General features: G+C 37.0%; 1 protein-coding gene across 1 annotated transcript in view; it reads right to left on the reverse strand.

The window, feature by feature from the left end:
- Nucleotides 1–20,354, reverse strand: part of KLHL13 (kelch like family member 13) — a 108,714-nt gene that overhangs the window by 37,658 nt on the left and 50,702 nt on the right. Inside the window, exon 6 of the mRNA XM_029911869.1 lies at nucleotides 2,233–2,374. Within this exon, the coding sequence (XP_029767729.1) occupies nucleotides 2,233–2,374 (142 nt within the window). The remainder of the gene's footprint in view (nucleotides 1–2,232; nucleotides 2,375–20,354) is intronic.

The following is a 20,354-nucleotide window of genomic DNA, read 5'->3' on the forward strand; positions in this document are numbered from 1 at the left end:
CAATACTTCTGTTAGTCTTAAAGGTGCCACAGGACCCTCTGTTGCTTGGAACTCCCAGTCTCACTGACCCCAACTGGTTCTAGGATTCAAAGCCCCTCATTCCAATGGCTGGAACAATTGGGGTGTAATTCTCTTATCTGTAGCTATGTCTCTGTGCTGCAGAGGTATAAACAGAAATCTGCCGGTAATGAGAACATTTTTCAAGTTCTATATGTTGAGCTATAGTTATCAACAGGCTTTTGAAACCAATGAAGTATATAACTAATCTACTCCCTTCTTTTTCAGGTTTAATAATTCTGGGGATTTTTTAAATAAAGTCTTGGAACAGCGATGGGAGGTTATCTTATTGCAAGTACTTGTATAGTTCTATAAAGCAATTAGCAAGTTTAAGGGTAAATGTGCCAACTCGTTTACATAAGCAAACAAATATTTGTAATAAAATAATCTTACATTTCAAGGTCTGTTTGCTTTAGATAGAAAGTACAGGAAACTGACAAGGTGAGGCCACCACTTTAGTTCACTTTAATTAAAATGGAAAAGACACGTGAGAAAATTCAAAGTGAATGCTAAAGCTCAATGATGCTGTTTTGCTGGGCAAGTGGAAGGTCTCAGATCAAAAATAAGACTGAGACACCTACATACAATAGGATGAGAAAACCACAAGGATGAATGTTTAAAGTGCAGTTCTGCTTTGAAAACTTATGCTTCAAAAACAGCACTATGGAATTCCAAGTTTGTCTCATTTTTTCCATTTCACATGTGCCCAGTTTATAAGTAAAAAGATGTTTTCCCCTGCCTGCTAGGCCCTGCAGCTGAGTTCTCTCCATTTTGTGCATCATCACTAGTGATAAAAGTTCTGTACTTCATATTAGGTCTCCATTTATACCTATGCACCTTCATTTACACAGTTACTTATTTCCTTCTAAGTGACTGCCCAGATTAATAGGTTAAGATTTACTAACCAAATCTGGCATGTGCAGGATGAAACAGAGTCTAACTCCTTAGCTCTGTAGAGCTCATGGAAATAAGAAGTGCTACAATTTTATTTTTGTCACTGAAGTCAACTGATATGATCCTGAATAAACATAGGGGATGGAAGTGTCATTTTTACAGTCACTTTTCAGAGTAGTACCACCCTCTAACATTTTCTTCCTCTTCAGTTTGCATACCCACTTTAATGCAACTTGAGTTTGGAAGAATTAACTCAAAGGAGCAAGTATATGCTAATATATGGTTATGAGGTTATCAACAGGGGGTTTGTGTGCTTTTCTTGAAGTGTATACACCCATGACACAAACATTAACAAAGCCATTTACTTCCTTCTATGCATCAGGTACCACTGTATGTATAATATATATTATCACTAAAAACATGAAACTTGCTTGATTTGATAGCTGTGAATTAAACAAAGGTAATCTTTCCCTAGCTGAACAGGGCAGGTAAGATAAACTGAAGGTTATTTCATGGTTGGTCTGTAAAAGACAGGTGGCATGTTTATATTAAAAAATAAGTGAGAGCTGGCATATTGATGAGCTTCAGAGGATAATATAACAGTTTTTCTACGTGCAGAAAGTGCAAGCGTCTTAATAACGATTTCATATGTAGGTCACATACTGTGGAGTCGGGCTTCCAAACCATGTAGAAACTACAGATGGCTGCTAAGATTGTTTGTGGGAAATATTCAGACTCCAGCACAGTATGTGGATAGATCAAATAATGAAATTGCCAACTGATACATGTTTTAGGGGCACAAAGAGAGGAATAGTTAAGCCTCCTTATGACATCTTTAACACAGCATTCACTCAGAAAAGACCAGAAGAGGAAATTCACCTGAAAAAGTTGCTTGACTGTATTAAAAAGGTGAGTTTCTTTGAGACGGTGGTCCCTCACTTTAGCAAGCCTTATTTACCTGTTTGAAGTTAACAGTGAACAAGTCTATAATTAGAGAGAAAGCTCATGTTTTTCAAATTGTTGATGTGATCTGAACATTTAACTTGAAAAAAATCTGATTTTCACAGAGGACGTGAGTTCTCAGAGAGAAAATAAAGAACACAAAACCATGCTGTCTATTCAACAAGGGCACTGTCAATATGACACAAACAAATGTTTAATAAGGTCTTTGGAGCATTTTTCCAGGTTTGAGAACTTCCTTAGGTGCAGATACAGTTCAAAGCCTTGAAAAATCTTCAAAACAGACTGGTATATGTATTACAATATACTGTGTTAGATTACCTGTAATACCACAGAACTATGAGTGTTGCTGGTGAAAAATCGTGTGGTCCCTGTCTTTGAAGACTGTAAATGGGCAGACACGCCCATATCGCTGCTACCAAGAGATACTTTCATGTGAGGATCTTCCTCTTCCACTAGAGATCTAAGAAAATGGGGAAAACAAACAAAAACAAAAAAAGCAAGCTTAAGCACACACTTGTTTAAATTAATTGCTGATAAACATTCAACCCATAGTGATTTAGGCTCCAAGCCAACATCAACATGAGCTTGTTTTTATTGATTACAGTGGGAGCTGTTTTGGGTCCTTATTTCTCATCAGATTTACTTAACAAGAATGTTGTGTGTTCACAGGTTATGCATGTAACATTTCATGATTTTAAAAATTCATCATTTCATTTTAGATTTTTGATTAAGTAGACCAGCAAGGGTTTTGATATAAGTGGTCTTTAAAAAGTTAGTCAATTCCATTTTCTTTAAATTATTTAAAAAACGACAACAGACACTTCCCTAAAATATATTTGTATTTACAATTATTTAAGATGCCTTTATTTTCTTATTTTTTAATTTGACAATCAAGTGTGTCTTACTACCTCAGACTAACACATGACATTTGGAGGTTATTAGTGCAAAATATGTTCTTAAAGTTTAATACTTTCATTTGTATTGGTTACTGCAGTCATACTCCAGTATGAAAAGAATACTGAAAAGGTGCCACAGTTTGTTAACACAAAAGATATTCTTGCACATAGGTTTTTAATTCCCAATAATTATTATCCAAATCTAATGGTGGAGCAACTTTATAAAATGCTAATGTTTTCAAATGCTGCAATGTTGCTAGCTTACTACTTTCGTCCTGTGATGTAAAGTGCATTTAAACTTTATGGGATGTCTAGATCTTATATTTATGTAAATGCTACTTATTTTATGTATTTAAATAATAAAAAGACGTGTAAACTAGGCTTTGGTACACTAATATTAAATTAATCATAGAGATTTTAATAATTAGATTTTAATCACCTGGTGCTAGGTCTTCAGAAAATTATCAATATTAACCAGTTACAGTATTTTATGATTTACTGAACGTTGTAAATTATCAATTTGCATATCGGCATAGTTCAATAGAAAGCATTAGCAAATGTGTTATAAACCCAAATATGGAATTGAAGTTATCTGTAAAAGAAACTGTGTATTTGAGTAAAGCATTCATAACACGTAACCAATTTGAGTCTCATCCACATTGTAACATGCAGGTATAAACATTGGCCTCCAAACTAGTTTCAGAAATCACTTTAAAAATCATTGCCAGAAGATAATTCAACTTTGATCTCCAATTTTTTACACTGCACTTTTATTGAGGAAGCCCAATTTAAAATGTGAATTGCCTTTTAACAAATAATTTTTTCTCAATATACACATTTAAAGTTTTCTAGTAAAAGCAGTTTCTGAAACTCAAGAATTTTTCTGATAGGGTTAATATATTTTGTATGTTCAAACCCATGTTTTTTTTAAAATGCCAGTTATAACAACAAAAATTCAAAACAAAACCATTTTGATCACTCAACAATGCACATGGGTTTGAAATAGTAAGCTTTTATGTACACAGACACAACAGTAACACACAGTAAAGGAACAAGGGTATGCTTCAGAGGTTTGAATTCACATGTAAAAACCTAATACACACAAATTTGAACAAGCTGTAATAAATGTAAATATATTTTAGCATGCACTATGGTACAGTTTGTTTACAATTAAAATAGTTTGTTTTAAATCTCACTGGAACTCTTCTTTCAAATACAAGTCAATATTTTACCCTGTATTTTGTAATCAGAAAGTTACTCTCCATACTATGTCATTGGAAAACAACAGTCAAAATAACATTCAACAAGAGGTTAGATAAAACAGTTTCTAGTGCATGACCTGAATGTTTTAGGAGTAATGGTCTCAAGTTGCAGTGGGGGAGGTTTAGGTTGGATATTAGGTCCTGAGATTGTTTAGTCTCCAGAAGAGAAGAATGAGGGGGGATTTGATAGCTGCTTTCAGCTACCTGAAGGGGGGTTCCAAAGAGGATGGAGCTCAGCTGTTCTCAGTGGTGGCAGATGACAGAACAAGGAGTAATGGTTTCAAGTTGCAGTGGGGGAGGTCTAGGTTGGATATTAGGAAACACTATTTCACTAGGAGGGTGGTGAAGCACTAGAATGGGTTCCCTAGGGAGGTGGTGGAATCTCCTTCCTCAGAGGTTTTTAAGGCCAGGCTTGACAAAGCCCTGGCTGGGATGATTTAGTTGGGGATTGGTCCTGCTTTGAGCAGGGGGTTGGACTAGATGACCTCCTGAGGTCCCTTTCAACCCTGATAGCCTAGGATTCTATGGTCAGTTTGCTCTGGCTCTCTTTTTTTAAAATCTGAATGTACTCATATCAAGTATATTGTCTCATGTGATTTTGAGGGACATTTGTTCCTGATGTTTACCTGTCATGTGTCCTTCCTTTCAAACAGATTTGTGTTGATGTGGAGGAAAGAATTGTGTTGTTGTGAGAAAAAGAATTATTACAAAGATTCTTTTAAAATTACATTGACAGGTTACGTCTCTGGAAGAATAGTTAAAAGTATCAGTTCAGATAAGCAACGAAGCAGTAACTTTCAAAAGGCTTTTCTTCAACTCCAAGAAAAACTTGCCACATAGTTAATATGCAATAACTAGAAAAACAGGCAAACCCACTTACTTGCCAACATTTTCAGTGGGCTTTTAAGATTTCAGCCATAATATATGACAATTCCATACAATATTCATATATACTTAGCATGAACCTTAAAGATTTGAACTGAAGGTAAAGGCTTTGTCTACACTAGACTAGGTAGAAGTAATAATGGAAGTACTATTGTAGTGAGGCTACTGGTGAGCATCACCATTTTAACGACCAGGACACCCAGATCTCTTTTGAGCAGGTTTGATAAGAGGGTAGCTAAAGGGCCAGTGGATGTCTCTACTAGTACTTCGATCATTGCTACCACAGGGGGAGCTGTACCACTGGGACATTAGAAAAGCAAATCTTGTCACAGTAACTTCAACCAAGAGGTGCAAAGATCCTCGTCTGGAGTGTTACTGCTTATGGATTTCTAAACAGTTGGGGGAAAGTATGGGCTCTTTCTGGTCACTGGCACAGATGCAACAAATAACAGCAAGTTTGTACAGAGTTCTCATGTTACAATAAAATTAGAACAATTTATGTATTTACAAGATAACACCTCATGGCAAGGTTTGTAAACTAGAACCATTTAATTGCAACTGGCTATATTTGCACATTTTAAAATGTGTGGTGCAGAATGGATTAATAGGTATTACCCTTTACACTATAGTTAAGCAAGCCCTACAGCACCCTTGGCATTTACACTATAAAATTTAGTGACCTACTAGCAGGAACTGAGTAAGCTCTTGGATATCTAGATCTAACTTACGGAAACAAAAGCAAGCAACCATAAGATTTGATTTTACTGCTTGCCAAGCAAGTCAAATTCATTGTACCAAAATTGTAACCCATTCAACATTTTGTATTTTCACTTTAAAAATAACAAGATTGCCCTATCTCCCAGACAGTCAAGTTTAAGAAGTGGACTCTCAACTTCAATTTAATATCACCATCAATAAAAGAAAAAGATTAAAAAAAAAGAAAAAAAAAGATAGTGGGCACTCAGCATCTTTCACGATCTCAAAATGCTTTAGAAAGGGTAAGTTTTCTCTCCATTATTCAGGCAATGAAAGTAATGTTCAGAGGAGTTTAAGCAACTTGCCCAAGGTCACATAGCAAGTCAGTGGTAGGAGCTGGAAATATGGCACTAGACTCCTGACTCCTAATCTTTTGACATAGCCACTACAAAATACAGCCTCCCAAAATGATAGAGTTCTGATTTTGTTACTGACATGGTGTAAACTACATATATGCTATCATAGCATTAAAAACTCATCTCTGCAAGACAAAGTGAAACTGCAGTATTCCCTATATATTTTCAGTTACTCTATCAGTATGCAAGATGACGGCAAATAAAGAGATATCATAAGGCATGAAATACTTGTGAGTAATTTAAAAAAAAATACCTGAGCCTGCAAACAGAATTCAGATTTATTCAAAATTTAATTTAACTTGCACTTTTAGACCTGTAAACCAAACTTTCATAAAAGTGATTCTTTACTATTCATTTCTGGGAACACATGACTAATTTAATCTTATATTAATAGGTTTACAAATCCTTGCCATGTAAATATCAGAAACAAAACCATTACAACAGGTGGCTGTTTAAAGAGACATTATAGAACACAGTCAGTGCTCTCTATTTAACAGGTGGTTATCATATTACAGAGTGAACACCTTTACAACACTTATGACATATCATTTCTAGTGATTTTATTAAATTGAGTGAAATCTCTCATTATACATATTTAACAGACCAGGCATGTCTATCAACTGTTATTTTAAAAAATGGATGGATATACTAGTTTTTTTTTGCAGGTGAATATACTTTAAGTACTGAATAAAAGGTAACCAAATATCTAATTCCTAATTATACAAAATAAGTACAAAGTAAGTAGAATAGGCACTGTTACCAAAGTCATTTTACTTACATTTATTAATGTGGTTTGCCAAGCACTATAATTAATTGGGTAATAATGAATGTAAATATATTGATCGGTGCTTTATAATAAGTACAGTATATCACAATTAGGCATACTTGCAAAGAAGAAAGTTAATTCATTTTCTAATTAGTTTTATTGTTCTGATCAATAAGTCATTAAGTAAAAAGTGCAGCAGAAGCATTTTAAATCAGAATAAAAAAGGCTGATAAAGGCAGAGCCTCAGCAGCGACAATAATGGACCATGAGAATTCACAAGTTGATATAAACATGGATGTTAACACTACTTTAATCAAAAAAAGTTAGTCTGGGGAAACACTGGGCAGTTTTCTATAATAGCTGTATGGTCAAATGAATGCTGAGTTAACCGTGAAATGAACACAGGAACTGCCATACCAGTTCAGACCAATGGTACCTATTTCAGTAACCCCTCTCAGAGGTTAGTACCATGGCTTCAGGGAAAGGTGCAGGAAGCTAATTAGTGGACAACTATAAAATACCCAGCCCGCTGGAGAAGTTTCTTCCTAACACCCAACAGTTACTGGGGTGACCCAAGTGCCTTACATGACTGCCAGCTACATTATTTACACTAACACTGTACATAACCTGTTCTGGAATATTTGCAGTGAAGGTATCTTTGCTATTGTCCTTCATCAATTCCATTATCCAACAGCTCTTACTAGTAGAGAACTCTCCTAATGCGTATTTTAAGCTTTTTTCCCCCCAAATATTCAGGGCCTTGCGCTTATCTCAACCATCCAAGACTGAATATATAATCTTTGTTTATATTGTTTCCTTGAAAATGTTTGTAGATATATCATGTATCCCATCACCATTCGCTGAGTCTTCTCTGTTGTGTACTATATAGCCTTTTACACTTCATATTTCTCATCATCCAATCCGTGCATCATGTTTCTTTCCTGCTTGCATTTTCTGTCTCTACTAGTATATAGCAGTCTAACTGATACAACTATGTTACCCTTTTCTCCATACACCCCTGCTTTAAGACTGGAATAGGAAACAAATTGTTTTGAATTGCAAGTTTTGTACAATAACTTTGTATAATATAGGATGACCTTGCACTAAACCATCTAACTGCAATATCCAAGGTAATGTGTTTGCATCAACTGCATTTTTACCTCATTTCATGAACAAACGTGATAGGGCTAAATAATACAGCAAAAGTCTTAGCTACAGGCATGGAGTACACAAAGGAAAACAGGGGTTGTTCATGAAATGCTTACTAAATGCTAACAATTCATATTAAATTGTTTCAGGAAGTTTCAAAATACTTTTCTTTGGTAACACAGAATATACCAGACTAAAAATATCTCATTGTCTGGCGTCCATGACAACCAAATATGTGGTCTGAAAAAAAAAAAAACAGCTACATATTGCCTCCTGCACAATCTGCTAAACTAGTTAATCCTGTGTATTGACTGATCAGAGCATCAGATTTAAGAATTAAAAGGCAAATTAGCTTCCTATCTCCAGTTTCCTTAAAATCATCACCAGACCCTACGCCCTAAATAGCAAAAGATATTCTTTGCTACATTTTTCCTAACTCTATATATATTTGGAAGTGTGCATGGATAACTATGTACGTGTTCCTTCTCCCCCCCACCCCTCGCAGAGTACAGCATGTTGTTCAACAACTGATTAGTGTTAGGGCTGTGTCTTGCCATCCCTGTGAAAATATGTCCAAATTTGTTCAAATCATAAAGCCTCTGAAGATCTGTTTGCACATGCTCAGAGATGTGTTAGAATTTGAAAGCTAAATGCTCCAAAGATTTCATTTCTAGTGAGCACAGTCCATTCTACACAGGTCTTATGTGTACGGTCCTACCAAATTAATGGCCATGAAAAATGTGTCCTGGACCGTGAAATCTGGTCTCCCTCCAAGAAATCCGGTCTTTTGTGTGCTTTTACCCTATACTACAGTATACAGATTTCAAGGGTGAGACCAGCATTTCTCAAATTGTGGGTCCTGACCCAAAAGGGAGTTGCAGGGGGGTCATAAGGTTATTTTAGGAAGGTTGTGGTATTTTCACCCTTACTTCTGTGCTGCCTTCAGAGCTAGGCAGCCGGAGAGCGGTGGCAGTTGGCTGGGCGCCCTGCTCAGCAGGCAGCAGCACAGAAGTAAGAATGGCAATACCATACCATGCCACCCTTGCTTCTGCGCTGCTGCCTTCAGAGCTGGGTGGCCGGAGAGTGGCGGCTGCTGACAGAGGGCCCAGCTTGGCAGGCAGCAGCACAGAAGTAAGGGTGGCAATACCATGCCATGGCATCCTTACTTCTGCACTGCTGCTGGCATCAGCTCTGCCTTCAGAGCTGGGCTCCCAGCCAGCAACCGCCCCTCTCCAGCTGTGCAGCTCTGAAGGCAGCGCCGGCAGCAGCGCAGAAGTAAGGGTAGCAGTACCACAACCCCCCTACAATTACCTTGCGACCCTCCAACAACTCCTTTGTAGGTCAGAACCCCCACAATTACAACACTGTAAAATTTCAGATTTAAATAGCTGAAATCATGAAATTTATTATTTTTAATATCGTATGACCGTGAAATTTACCAAAATGGACCATGAATTTGGTAGGGCCCTACCTAAGTGCCAATCAGACTGTGCACGCACCACCTCTGGAGAGCAACCAAGCCTGGTTCATCCCAAGGCTGAGCAAGGCTTTCCTGGACTTGCAGACCCCATGGCAACAGTGGCGTTGGCACCAGAACTGAGAGCAGGAAGACTGGAGACTGTCTGACTAGCAGGGTTATTAGAGACAACTGCCTCATTTGTTAGACAATCCTGATTCATTATTCCCAGTGCATCATCCATCCCATGCCCTGAATGAGGCAGGGCTCTGGTGGAAAAGACTGCATGTGATGATGTAATTAAATACTGTACCATAATGCAGGTGCACAGGGGGCCAAATTAAGGTTACATGAGCAAATTTATTTCTGGAATTTCTTAACCAGAGTGTTTGACTTTGCAACTTTAATGTTCCTTTAACAGTTTTTAAAAACAATATGTATAATATTTGGAACTGAAACCCTGCATTCCCTTTAGATCTTGGCCTGCTGACTGAGCCCATGCAACGAACAGTATACCATTACAAATTTAGTAGGAAGTACTGAGTTTTTTCTTGTTGACTATATTATCACTTATTGTCAAAACAACAATAAAACAATTATCAGGAGGTAGCCGTGTTAGTCTGTATCTCTATGCATCCGAAGAAGTGAGGTTTTTACTCACGAAAGCTTATGCCCAAATAAATCTGTTAGTCTTTAAGGTGCCACCAGACTCCTTGTTGTTTTAATAAAACAATTATTTCATTTTGCATTGCTCTCACTATGAAATTGGATTTATTCTAATCCCATATCAGCAAGACAACTACGAGAATGAATAATTTTGTGAATCTATGAATTTAGGGAAATAATTCCATTTGTTTTTTAATGTTTTATAATGTATGCTTCTTTTGACACAAAATACTGAATTGGCCTAAATTTTCTCTAGCATAATTTTCCTCATACCGAGTACATATTTTCATGGGTAATTTTAAAAAATATGACACAACATAATACATTAAAAATTTACCAAAGCAACATAGTCCAGATAGTATATTGATAACTTTGTGTAGCTCAGCAGTTTGTTTCTTAAAGGATTATAACCTTATTTTCTTTGTCCAATTATTCTCCAATGAACCATGACTGCAAGTGTTCCGGTCACTGGTAAGTGGCATCTTCTGAAATTACTCTTGTCATGTGCCAGCACCATGGTATTTATCAGCCAGCAAGGATCTAAATTTCAATTTCATATTAAGATTATCCTCTCTCACGACAGATCTTTACTATTTTATGATCTAACCAAAACTCTGGTATATATGTGTGTAGCCAAGCATATGTTTAGCTAATGAAACTATTAACTTAATGAAGAGGCTGATTTAAATATAATGAAGCTTTCATGTATTATTAGAAAATACAGTAATGCTTGTCCTTAGCCTGCCAAAAATGATTTTTAAATATTAAGTACCTTAACGTCTTCCCATTAAGAATAGATGTTCTAACTTCTTGACTAGCAAATTTAGGAATTCTCTAATAAATTAGACGGCCATGTAAGAGCTGAGTAAGCTGAACAGTGATGGAGCAGCACTGTAAAGTGAATATTTTATCATTCTGATGTTAGGGAATTTAATATTGTTATAAGCAGCAACACAGATGAATCCAGTTACATAATGCATGGTTCTTCACTTTTTTTAAAAATACACACTTCTGCATCATTCATCTGTGTAATTTAAAGAAGCACTTTAATTGGGCAAAAAATTACTAGATTAAATGTATTAGTTATTGTTCTTCTTGTCCTCCTCCAAAATAGTGAAGTCTTGTCCTTTAATTAATATTACTCAACTACAGTTTTGTAACACACAACTCCTCTAGCATTTGAACTACAATTTAAAGGAGTCAGCATTGTGATTTGCCAATGCCTATCTATAATGAAAACTTCTTATCAATTAATACAAGAAATAAAAGTTTTGCTAGTACAAATGAGATGGGGAGAGGGGGAACTAATTTTATGATATAGAAGAGCACTGACAGCAAGTCTAATTCATCTTTAACAGATCAACTGCAATATTTAGCAAACAAGCACTTGCAATTTTCATCTTCTCTTTTAGAACACACAGGTGCTGACTCACAATATAATAGGGTAGTCTACTCTGTGCTCTCCTCTGCTGTGAAATATCCAGAGTTAAGATGCATGAAAGCATCACACTAGCAGAGATCAGTGAAGTGACCTCTGACACTTTAAATGATAACTAAAGCATACATTTCTTCTTGGAATGCTTTTCTGATGAGGTGTCCAGTCACAAGCTATTCATTTGTAGGCGTCACACACACAGTTCTGGCTGAAAAATTAAAAGGAAACATTAACTTCTATTATCAAATATAAGGGCTTATTAATCCTGACAGCTGCACACCCAAGTTCCATTGACTTCAACAGAAGTTGCAAGTTCTGTGGTGGAATAATCTGGACCCTTTATTCACCAAATTACTGAAGTCCAACTTCTACCTCCTCCCTCATTATAGCCTTTGAGTGCTGTTCTCTTAAAATGGGTCTCAGTGATCAGCAGCATTCTGAGTAGTTTTTAGTTATCTCAAAGTCAAACAGATCAACTCTATAGCTTAACTTCTTTGGCTGGAGTTTTCAAAGCTATCCAAGTGTTAGGTGCAGAAATTCCATAGATTTTTTTAACAGGATTTGGGTGCCTAACTACTTTTGAAGATCCCAGTTTTTATTTTTAAACTAGAAATTGCTTGTAGAATGTGTTAGGGTCACAAAAGAGCAATGTATAAATGCTGTACTTGTCTGGGTGTGCTATTACTGCATCCTTGGCTAGGTCTACACTACGGGGGGGGGGGGGGGGTGTCGATCTAAGATACGCAACTTCAGCTACGTGAATAGCGTATTTTAGGTCGACTTACCTGGCTGTGAGGACGGCGCCGCCGTCGACTCCGCTTCCGCTTCTTGCCGCGGTGGATTTCCAGAGTCGACAGCAGAGCGATTTTATTGCGTCTTCACTAGTCACCAATAGATCGATTGCTACCCACCGATCCGGCAGGTAGTGAAGACGTGCCCCTTGAGAGTGTAGGTCACAAAAACCCACGCAAATTGAAAAGGACAAAAATAAAATCCAGTTGCGTGTTAAATTAAATAACAATTTAAACTGAGACCAATTTTTCTATTCCCAGCCTCTACCTCCTGACAGAGGCAAGGGGTATTGCTCTTATGATGTCAAAGCAGAAGCAAAGAGGTCACCAGGCAGTATAAAGCGGAGTACCACTTTCTGCTGACACTACCATGGGGAAAGGGTTTCTCTCTCTCTCCCAAGGCTCCAGAAAAGGCTGACATGAAAGATAACAGAGGGCTGGAGTTCCAAAATCCCTAAACTGCTATAGAAGGGTGGCCAACCACAAGCCACATTGGGATGAAGGAGAAGGCAGTACTGGCAGTTGGGCTTCCAACTCTGGTTGCCTCTCAAAACCTACCAAAGAGAGCAGGGAAGAAGTCTTTCATTCCCAAGTAGCCCAACTCCTTCTCTGCCTGCTATCCACCACTGGTACAGCAGTTAGACTAAAATAATTCCTTTTGGTTTTTAGAGATAATGAGAATCAGAGAATTGTTCCAAACACTGCTACCACTTCCAGAAAACTCTGAATTCACTGAGTTTTGTCAGGTTAATACAGAGATAGAGATACTAGAAATAGCAAATATGTCAGAGAATCCTTTAAGTGGGTAATAACTGCAGAACTGGAATGAACTTTACATGTCCCAACTGTAGGTGCATGTAGACTTTTCTTTTCACACCATGACACTCTCAGCTGCACAATCACTTTTGTGGTTCCTCTTCTCTTTTCTGACCCCCATGATACTTATGAGAGGAAAAGGGAAGACTTCCAATTCTACTGACATTTTCATAAGTGACTCAGATAATTGAATTGTAAGTATGCTAAGAAAACCCACAACCAATTGTGGAAAAATAAGTGCAGTGTAATCTTTATAATTTAACAACTGGAATAAGTCAACAGAATTAGATTTTTTTTTAAATGGCTTAAAAATAAAGGAAGTGAAGAGATATACCAAAGAAGAAATAGTAGTTCAGCATTAGAACCACAGAGAAGGCTCTCTAGTTTATATAGTGGATGCTAAACTGAATAAGCCAATAACGTGATACCAATGGTAACACTGTATTGAACTACAGTAATAGTCAGAAGTTGTGTAAAACATACCAGGTAATTAGTTCACTTCCACAAGAAAGCAATAAAGGTAAAAAAAATTGCTGCCTATAACATACAAGAAAATCAGCTCTATTCAGTACAGTGAAAAAAGATCACTTTTTAAATTTATGACAAAGCTGTCTCTATAAAGAAGAACTGTATCAATTATTTCACCCAATCAAAGATGACAAAACAAGCAGAAATAGGTCTAAGCTACAGTGGTGGCATTTTATATTTAAACTGACGTTATACTGAAGAGACTAAAAAATCTACGTAATTGGGCATTTGCTGCCCTTTCTCACTGAAAAATGAAACCCATTCTCCCAGCAAGGAAACGCTGCCTATGCTAGATCCTTGAAATAATAGCAGCATCAAATGCTGATAGTGCTGACTGGTCAGTGCTCTGCTCCCTTAACCTGGTTTCAGGTACAGAAAAGAACATTGATTAAACTTGAGATCATTCCTCCCCTCTGCCCCAGCCATCTTGCAGCAACCATCTCTATACAGAGCTGAACACAGACACCCCTCTGCTGCCAGTGGCAAGCCGGGTGGGAGGGTGGAAGAAGGTGATGAGGGAGCTAGAGAGAATGTCCACACATAGAGAAGACAGCTGGCACATAGGAATGGAGACAGTCAGCCCTTTGGAGAAGAGTGATTTACCTGGCCCTAGAAGACAGAGAGGAATCACTGGGGGAAGACACGTATGTAGTTTTAAAAAATTGTTATCTGAATTTTATTAAAATTTTGGCCATATTTTAAGTAGATTCAAAATAGAAACTGTTGAGCAATGAAGCAAGCTGCTTTGGGAAGCTGTGGAATCATCACTGGGCTACCAGTGGGATACTCAAGGCTACCCACCAATTCAAGATAGTTTAGGAATAATGATATGCTCGGACAGTAATTTGAATGATTCAGGTTTGGTGCCTTGTTGCCAGCAGGGTCAGGTTCAGGGCAGATTACCCTAGAAACAGAGGAGCAAATTTCAGGGATTAACCCATTAAAAACAAAGAGTGTCTAGCCATTCAGAATTGCGGGAGGAATCACTAACATACTGGGGGGAAAGTTGAGTTTGCTTAGATCCCCAGTAGGGCCCCAGCAACAAAGCCCTAGCATAAAAATCTGTAGTCAAGAAGTCATGCACAACAGGCTGAAATGGAGAAAATGAGAAAGGAGAGGGATACTAAGAAGATCTGATTTTTTGCAGCTTCAAACAGAGATGTTTGTGAGGCCGGAGGCCACTGAGGAGCAAGATGGTCCCTGCATGACACTGCATGCACTCCCTCTTGTGTCCTTTAGAATCTGACCACTCTACACTGTGACCAAAACCAACACAAACAGCTCCCATGGACCCAGCATTAGCAGCAAAAGAGGGAATGCCCAACAGTGCGTGCTGTACTCCTTCACAGACAATACTGCCAACCTGTTTGGGTGGGATCTCCAAGGTTGAGGTAAAGAAAGGATTTTCTTCTTTCCCCATTTGCTCCTCAGGTTTCTCTATTTTAAAAGAGCACCAAAACCAGCTAGGAGCCTGAGGATACAAACAATGCAAGGTTTGCCTCAGGCATGACTTGTAGCCCACAGCCCTTGCACCCCCTTACAAATACTCAATCCAGGGAGTTGAACTGAACCTGAAAACTGGTTCAGAGAGGGGATTGAGTGAACTGGAACTGAACCCAAACTGAAAACGTCTCAGCCTGATCTACAATAGAAAATTAGGTCAACATAACTACGGTGCTCAGGGCTGTGAAGTTTTAAGTGTAGACAAGCAGTCGGTCGCATTGAAAACTAGAACTAAACCCCAAAACGGTTAAAAACAACAGGTTCAATAATCAGGCTCTGAGGAAGGGTCTCTCTCTGCTCCAATCCTGGGGGGGGGGGGGGGGGGGGGAGACCAGAGACTACACTTCCTAGGAAGCCACTGGAGGGAGGGGGAGAAAGGGACTCTGGGACTGGCAGTTCTCCTGTATTATGTCCAGGTAGAGGACCGCCCATTGAAGGGAACTACAACTCCCAGAACCTCTCTCTCCCTGCTAACACCATTCTATGTTTAGAGGGCAGCGATAGTATCTCGGATACAACTCTGTAGTAAGGACTAGCAAATTCTGATTCTTTAATAGAAATCTTCTGAGAGCTTTACAATAGTCACTCCACATAACAGAATATTACCGTTTTTATTGATTTCAAGGAAATGCCAGACCCATGTAAAATGGCAAGCAGGATAAGTGCTATTTCCACTCCTAACTTTTAAAGATATACACATTTTGTAGTATCAGTTAACCCCAGTGTCCACTATAGGGCAATAGGAGACTTAATAGGAGAAAACAGAAAAACATATGCCACATCACCAGCTGAAAACTAACACTGAATTGTTCTTGGGGATTAGCACTGGTTCTACTTTTCTACATAGTAAAGGATTTTCATTACTACACAGCAATTTTTTGACTCCATCAAACAAAAAGGGTGACTCACAACAACTACTATTTTGTACACCATTTGATGGCAAAGTATTTGTAGAATCACTTAAAGTAGCTTACTTCTCCTAACATTAGCCACTCAGCTATCAATGTCGTATTGAAAATGTATTTTTAATTATAAAATCAAATAATTGTACAACAAATTAGATATTTTGCATTTTAGTAATTTTTAAATTTTACTTAATTTTTTCAAAAAGACATACTGAAGACTTATTTATTCAGTTAGCAGTGTGTTCATTTTCATAGAAACTCTTCCAGTAAGAAAGCAAGACATAGGTGTTCTCATTTTTAAAAAAATCTGCTGAAAGCATTTAATGCAAAAATACATTCTTTCAGATAGGCACTGTAGGACTTTGCTCTCATATTGTACATGTGTAGATATCCATAAATGCCAATAGGAGACCTGCACATGTTGGGAGAACAGAATATAAAAGTCAAGTTTCTACTGTACAGATCTGAGAAGAATTTTTCTCCATTTCATGTAAGTGATGCAGAACCCAAGAAACATTCAGCAAACCAGACCACTTAGTTAGCAAACACTGATACAGTACATCTCCTCTTACCACCCCAAAAGTAGTGTCTTTTATGAAACTAGCAAACTAGCAATGAATTGTTCCTACCCTTCCTCCAGGATGGTGTTTCCATACTGAAGTATTAATTTTTAGATGTCCGTTATCCACTTTCATTTAAATACACCTCTACCTCGATATAAGGCTGTCCTCAGGAGCCAAAAAAAAATCTTACCGCGTTATAGGTGAAACCGCGTTATATTGAACTTGCTTTGATCCACCGGATTGCGCAGCCCCCCCCCCGGAGCACTGCTCTAATGAGTTATATCCGAATTCGTGTTATATCGGGTCGCATTATATTGAGGTAGCGGTGTATGTTTATTGTTCTTCTCACTGCATATCTACAACAAATGCACTTTTTGCAAGGCATATAATGGTCTAACTTTGCCTGTCCTTTTTCTAGGCTACTCCTACTGGTAAACTGCACACATTGCCCCACTAACATTAACTGATGAGTACTGCCAACAGCAGTCAGCATTAATTACTGAAATACGGATGTACATTCTTGCCAATGATATTGCTTACTTGTTTCAATAGCTCTAACCCTCCGATTTTAGAACAGGAATCTATAATATCAGCTTTGGTGCTAAAACAGGAAGATTAAAGGGATGGCTGTGAAAGGTAGTTTTTGAAAACGCACACACAGAGATTCCCAGTACATTTATAATTTGTGTATTTATGAAGAAAAGCTGCATGATACTGAAAAAATCTCTCTCATAGGCCAATACCCCAGTTCTCATCTTACCCAACCATAATTAGGATATGCCAAATGATCTCTCACCAGACCATGTAAAAAGCTGAAACTATTTTGGACCAATTCAAACAAAACTCATAGGTTTCACTCATCTCTTCACCCAAGGAAATTTTGCTCTGCTCTCTACAGTTTTAAACAGTTACCTCTTGCTGTTCCAGTATGATCTAGAAGTGTTTATGTAAATCACTGCACTCATTGTGCTTTAACTAGTAGGGCAAGAAGCTTCCTTTAAGGTCCCAGTTACCACTAATCAGCAGGTAGGGGGGTTGAAAAAGTGGTGCTCCCTCTCCTTCCCACTACCAAGGAAGTGTAATCTCACCTCAAACAGTCTGAGGACCAGTTAGAACACCAGAGTTTTACAGTCTACAATGATATCAGCTCAGGTGAAACAAATAGCTTGTTTCACACACCAAATGTATACAGATCTCTTCCAGCAGAGGGCTTTCTTTTAAATTGATCTCTACACAATACTTCTGTAGCCTTTCAACTAGGTAGCAAACTTTAAATAAGAAAACCTTCTGTAAACTGACTCAGTTTACAGAAAAGCTTACAGGGCCATTCTGGTAAGCAATACATATTTAACAATGATACTTTGTACCTAACATGGCAACTTTCATCAAGGAAGCTCAGAATGCCCACACATTAGACTTAATATTCATCTACAAGATGGGTAAGGTGTAGTAAACTCATTTTACATATGGGGAAACTGAGGCAGTGTGTCTTGCCCATAACAAATAAGTAGATGAGCCAAGAATAAAACCTAGGTATCCTGACTCCTACTCTTGTTTCTGAATGACTATCTAATGGTTAGAACAGCAAATAGGATTCAATATTTAAAGTCAAGGTTAACTGTTCTAGAACAACTGAAATATGAGGAATTGCACCTCACTAAGTAGAGAAATTTAAAAAAAACTTTACTAGTATAGCCAATATATGAATTAAGTTAGTATAAACTAGTATTTTTTCCACTATTTAGATGTCAGAATTAACCTTAATTCCTGTCATTGGTTTTCTAATACTAGATACTGGTGCAAATACTCCGGATTCCCCAAAGTATTAAGAAATTGTAGCAACACAATAAAAATAATCAGTTCTTAGGTCTTTTGTGGTTTGTTTTATTAAACATACACACACAAGTACTTCATGTAGAAGAAAAAATGTATGTATGGAGATGAAAACCAACATATACTATATTACACACTTAACAAATCTATCGTAATCTTTGCAATGGAAGTAGTGACTGTCTATTATCTATTTCGCTCTTAAAAGTAGCTCAGAAGGCTATTTTTAGCATTTCATATATATTGCCTAATCAAACTGGATCCATTTTGTAATTCTTCTCATTTAAATATCATAATAAATATATATATATATATATATATATATATATATATATAAAATGTATGTATAATTTCAGTATGATATTTGAGATATAATATTCCAGCTAATGCCAGGATTGGGCGTATCAATGAAGAAATATGTCTGCTTAGACACCAATCAGTGCCTACTGTAGCACTAATTTTTTTTTTAATTAAAAGCAGCTGTTCATGTATTTCACATGTTGCAGACGTACCTAACATAAGATAGTTAATATGTGATCACTGAACTGCTCCACATACATTGAATATATCAATATAAGTCAATAACACATCCAAATCAAAGTGCTGGAGCACATAGAAAACAAAGGTAACAATTTAGAGATGATGCATAAAATAAATTACATCTCTTGGGATGTCTGTAGACAGACAAGAATGGAATGGAGCTTTTTAAATTTCTTAACTTTATTAAATCCTGTGATTTTAAAAATCCACAAAAATGTCTATCAGACAATAGCTAGTCATTCTTTTCCCCAAATAGGTTCAAAAGCCTCAAACTCTTCTCTGACATACTACTGTTTTTATATTTGACCTTGTCTTATATTTTACTACATAAGTTCATATCCCCCATTTAGCAGAAAGACCTTGATACTTTCTGGTAGCTAACAACTTGCTTAGCTAAGAAAATTATCTGAATTGCATTTACGAAAACTAAATTTAAATAAAGGGCATATATATTGTAGATCGGATCTGAGAATTTTAGCTTTTTAAACATTAGCTTTTTCACAACAAAAATAGGGACTATGCATATGAGGTGCCTTATCTTGCTTTAATCTTACTGACGAATTATTACTGACCTTCAACAGAAAAATATTTATGGAACCTGTAAGCATCTACGTGTCACACCGTGTCCTCATAAGAGAGGAAGCAAAACCTAGGTATAACAAGGTTGAGTAATGACATCTCCTATTTTACACAAGTCACAAAGCATTAATAATGTACCTATTGTACTAAGGAATACGACTAAAAGTAACTTTTTATTCCATTAATTTTCTTCATAGCGTATGTTGTGTGCAATAGCAAATGTACTTAAGCTGTTTGTTTTTAATAATCTTCCTGATTTAAAGAAAAATGCTATAACAGCATTTAAAAAAGAGGAAAAACTGTGTACTCAATCAAGATTTAGCTTTATTTCACATTGCTAAAGCAAAACAAGCCACTTGTATACACTAATACAAAACTTACAACAATAATCAGAAGCTGCAATATAAGCTTTACTAAGATTTGCCAAGATAAATTCAGGCATATAGATTTGATGTATCTGTTAAAATACATGCAGTTATCTACAACCTACTGTGAGTGAACAAACTGCATAAACAAATGTGTACACATTTTACATGTAAGTATTATACAAAATAAAAAAATATTTTAACCCTCATGCTTTTATTTCCAGTATTTTTTTTTAAATGTGATGTTGAATTCTTAAAGAGTATGACTGTAAAGGATAAAAGCAAGACTTAAGTCAAGATGTACCATCCCAAAACTAAAATACACACAAAAGTTCACAACAATATAGCAGGTGATTCTATATTCAATGTTGAAGTAACAATCAGAGAGCTATT

Source organism: Terrapene carolina, unplaced genomic scaffold, assembly GCF_002925995.2.
Source record: "Terrapene carolina triunguis isolate 2854851 unplaced genomic scaffold, T_m_triunguis-2.0 Scaffold131, whole genome shotgun sequence".
Classification (NCBI taxonomy): Eukaryota; Metazoa; Chordata; order Testudines; family Emydidae; genus Terrapene; species Terrapene triunguis.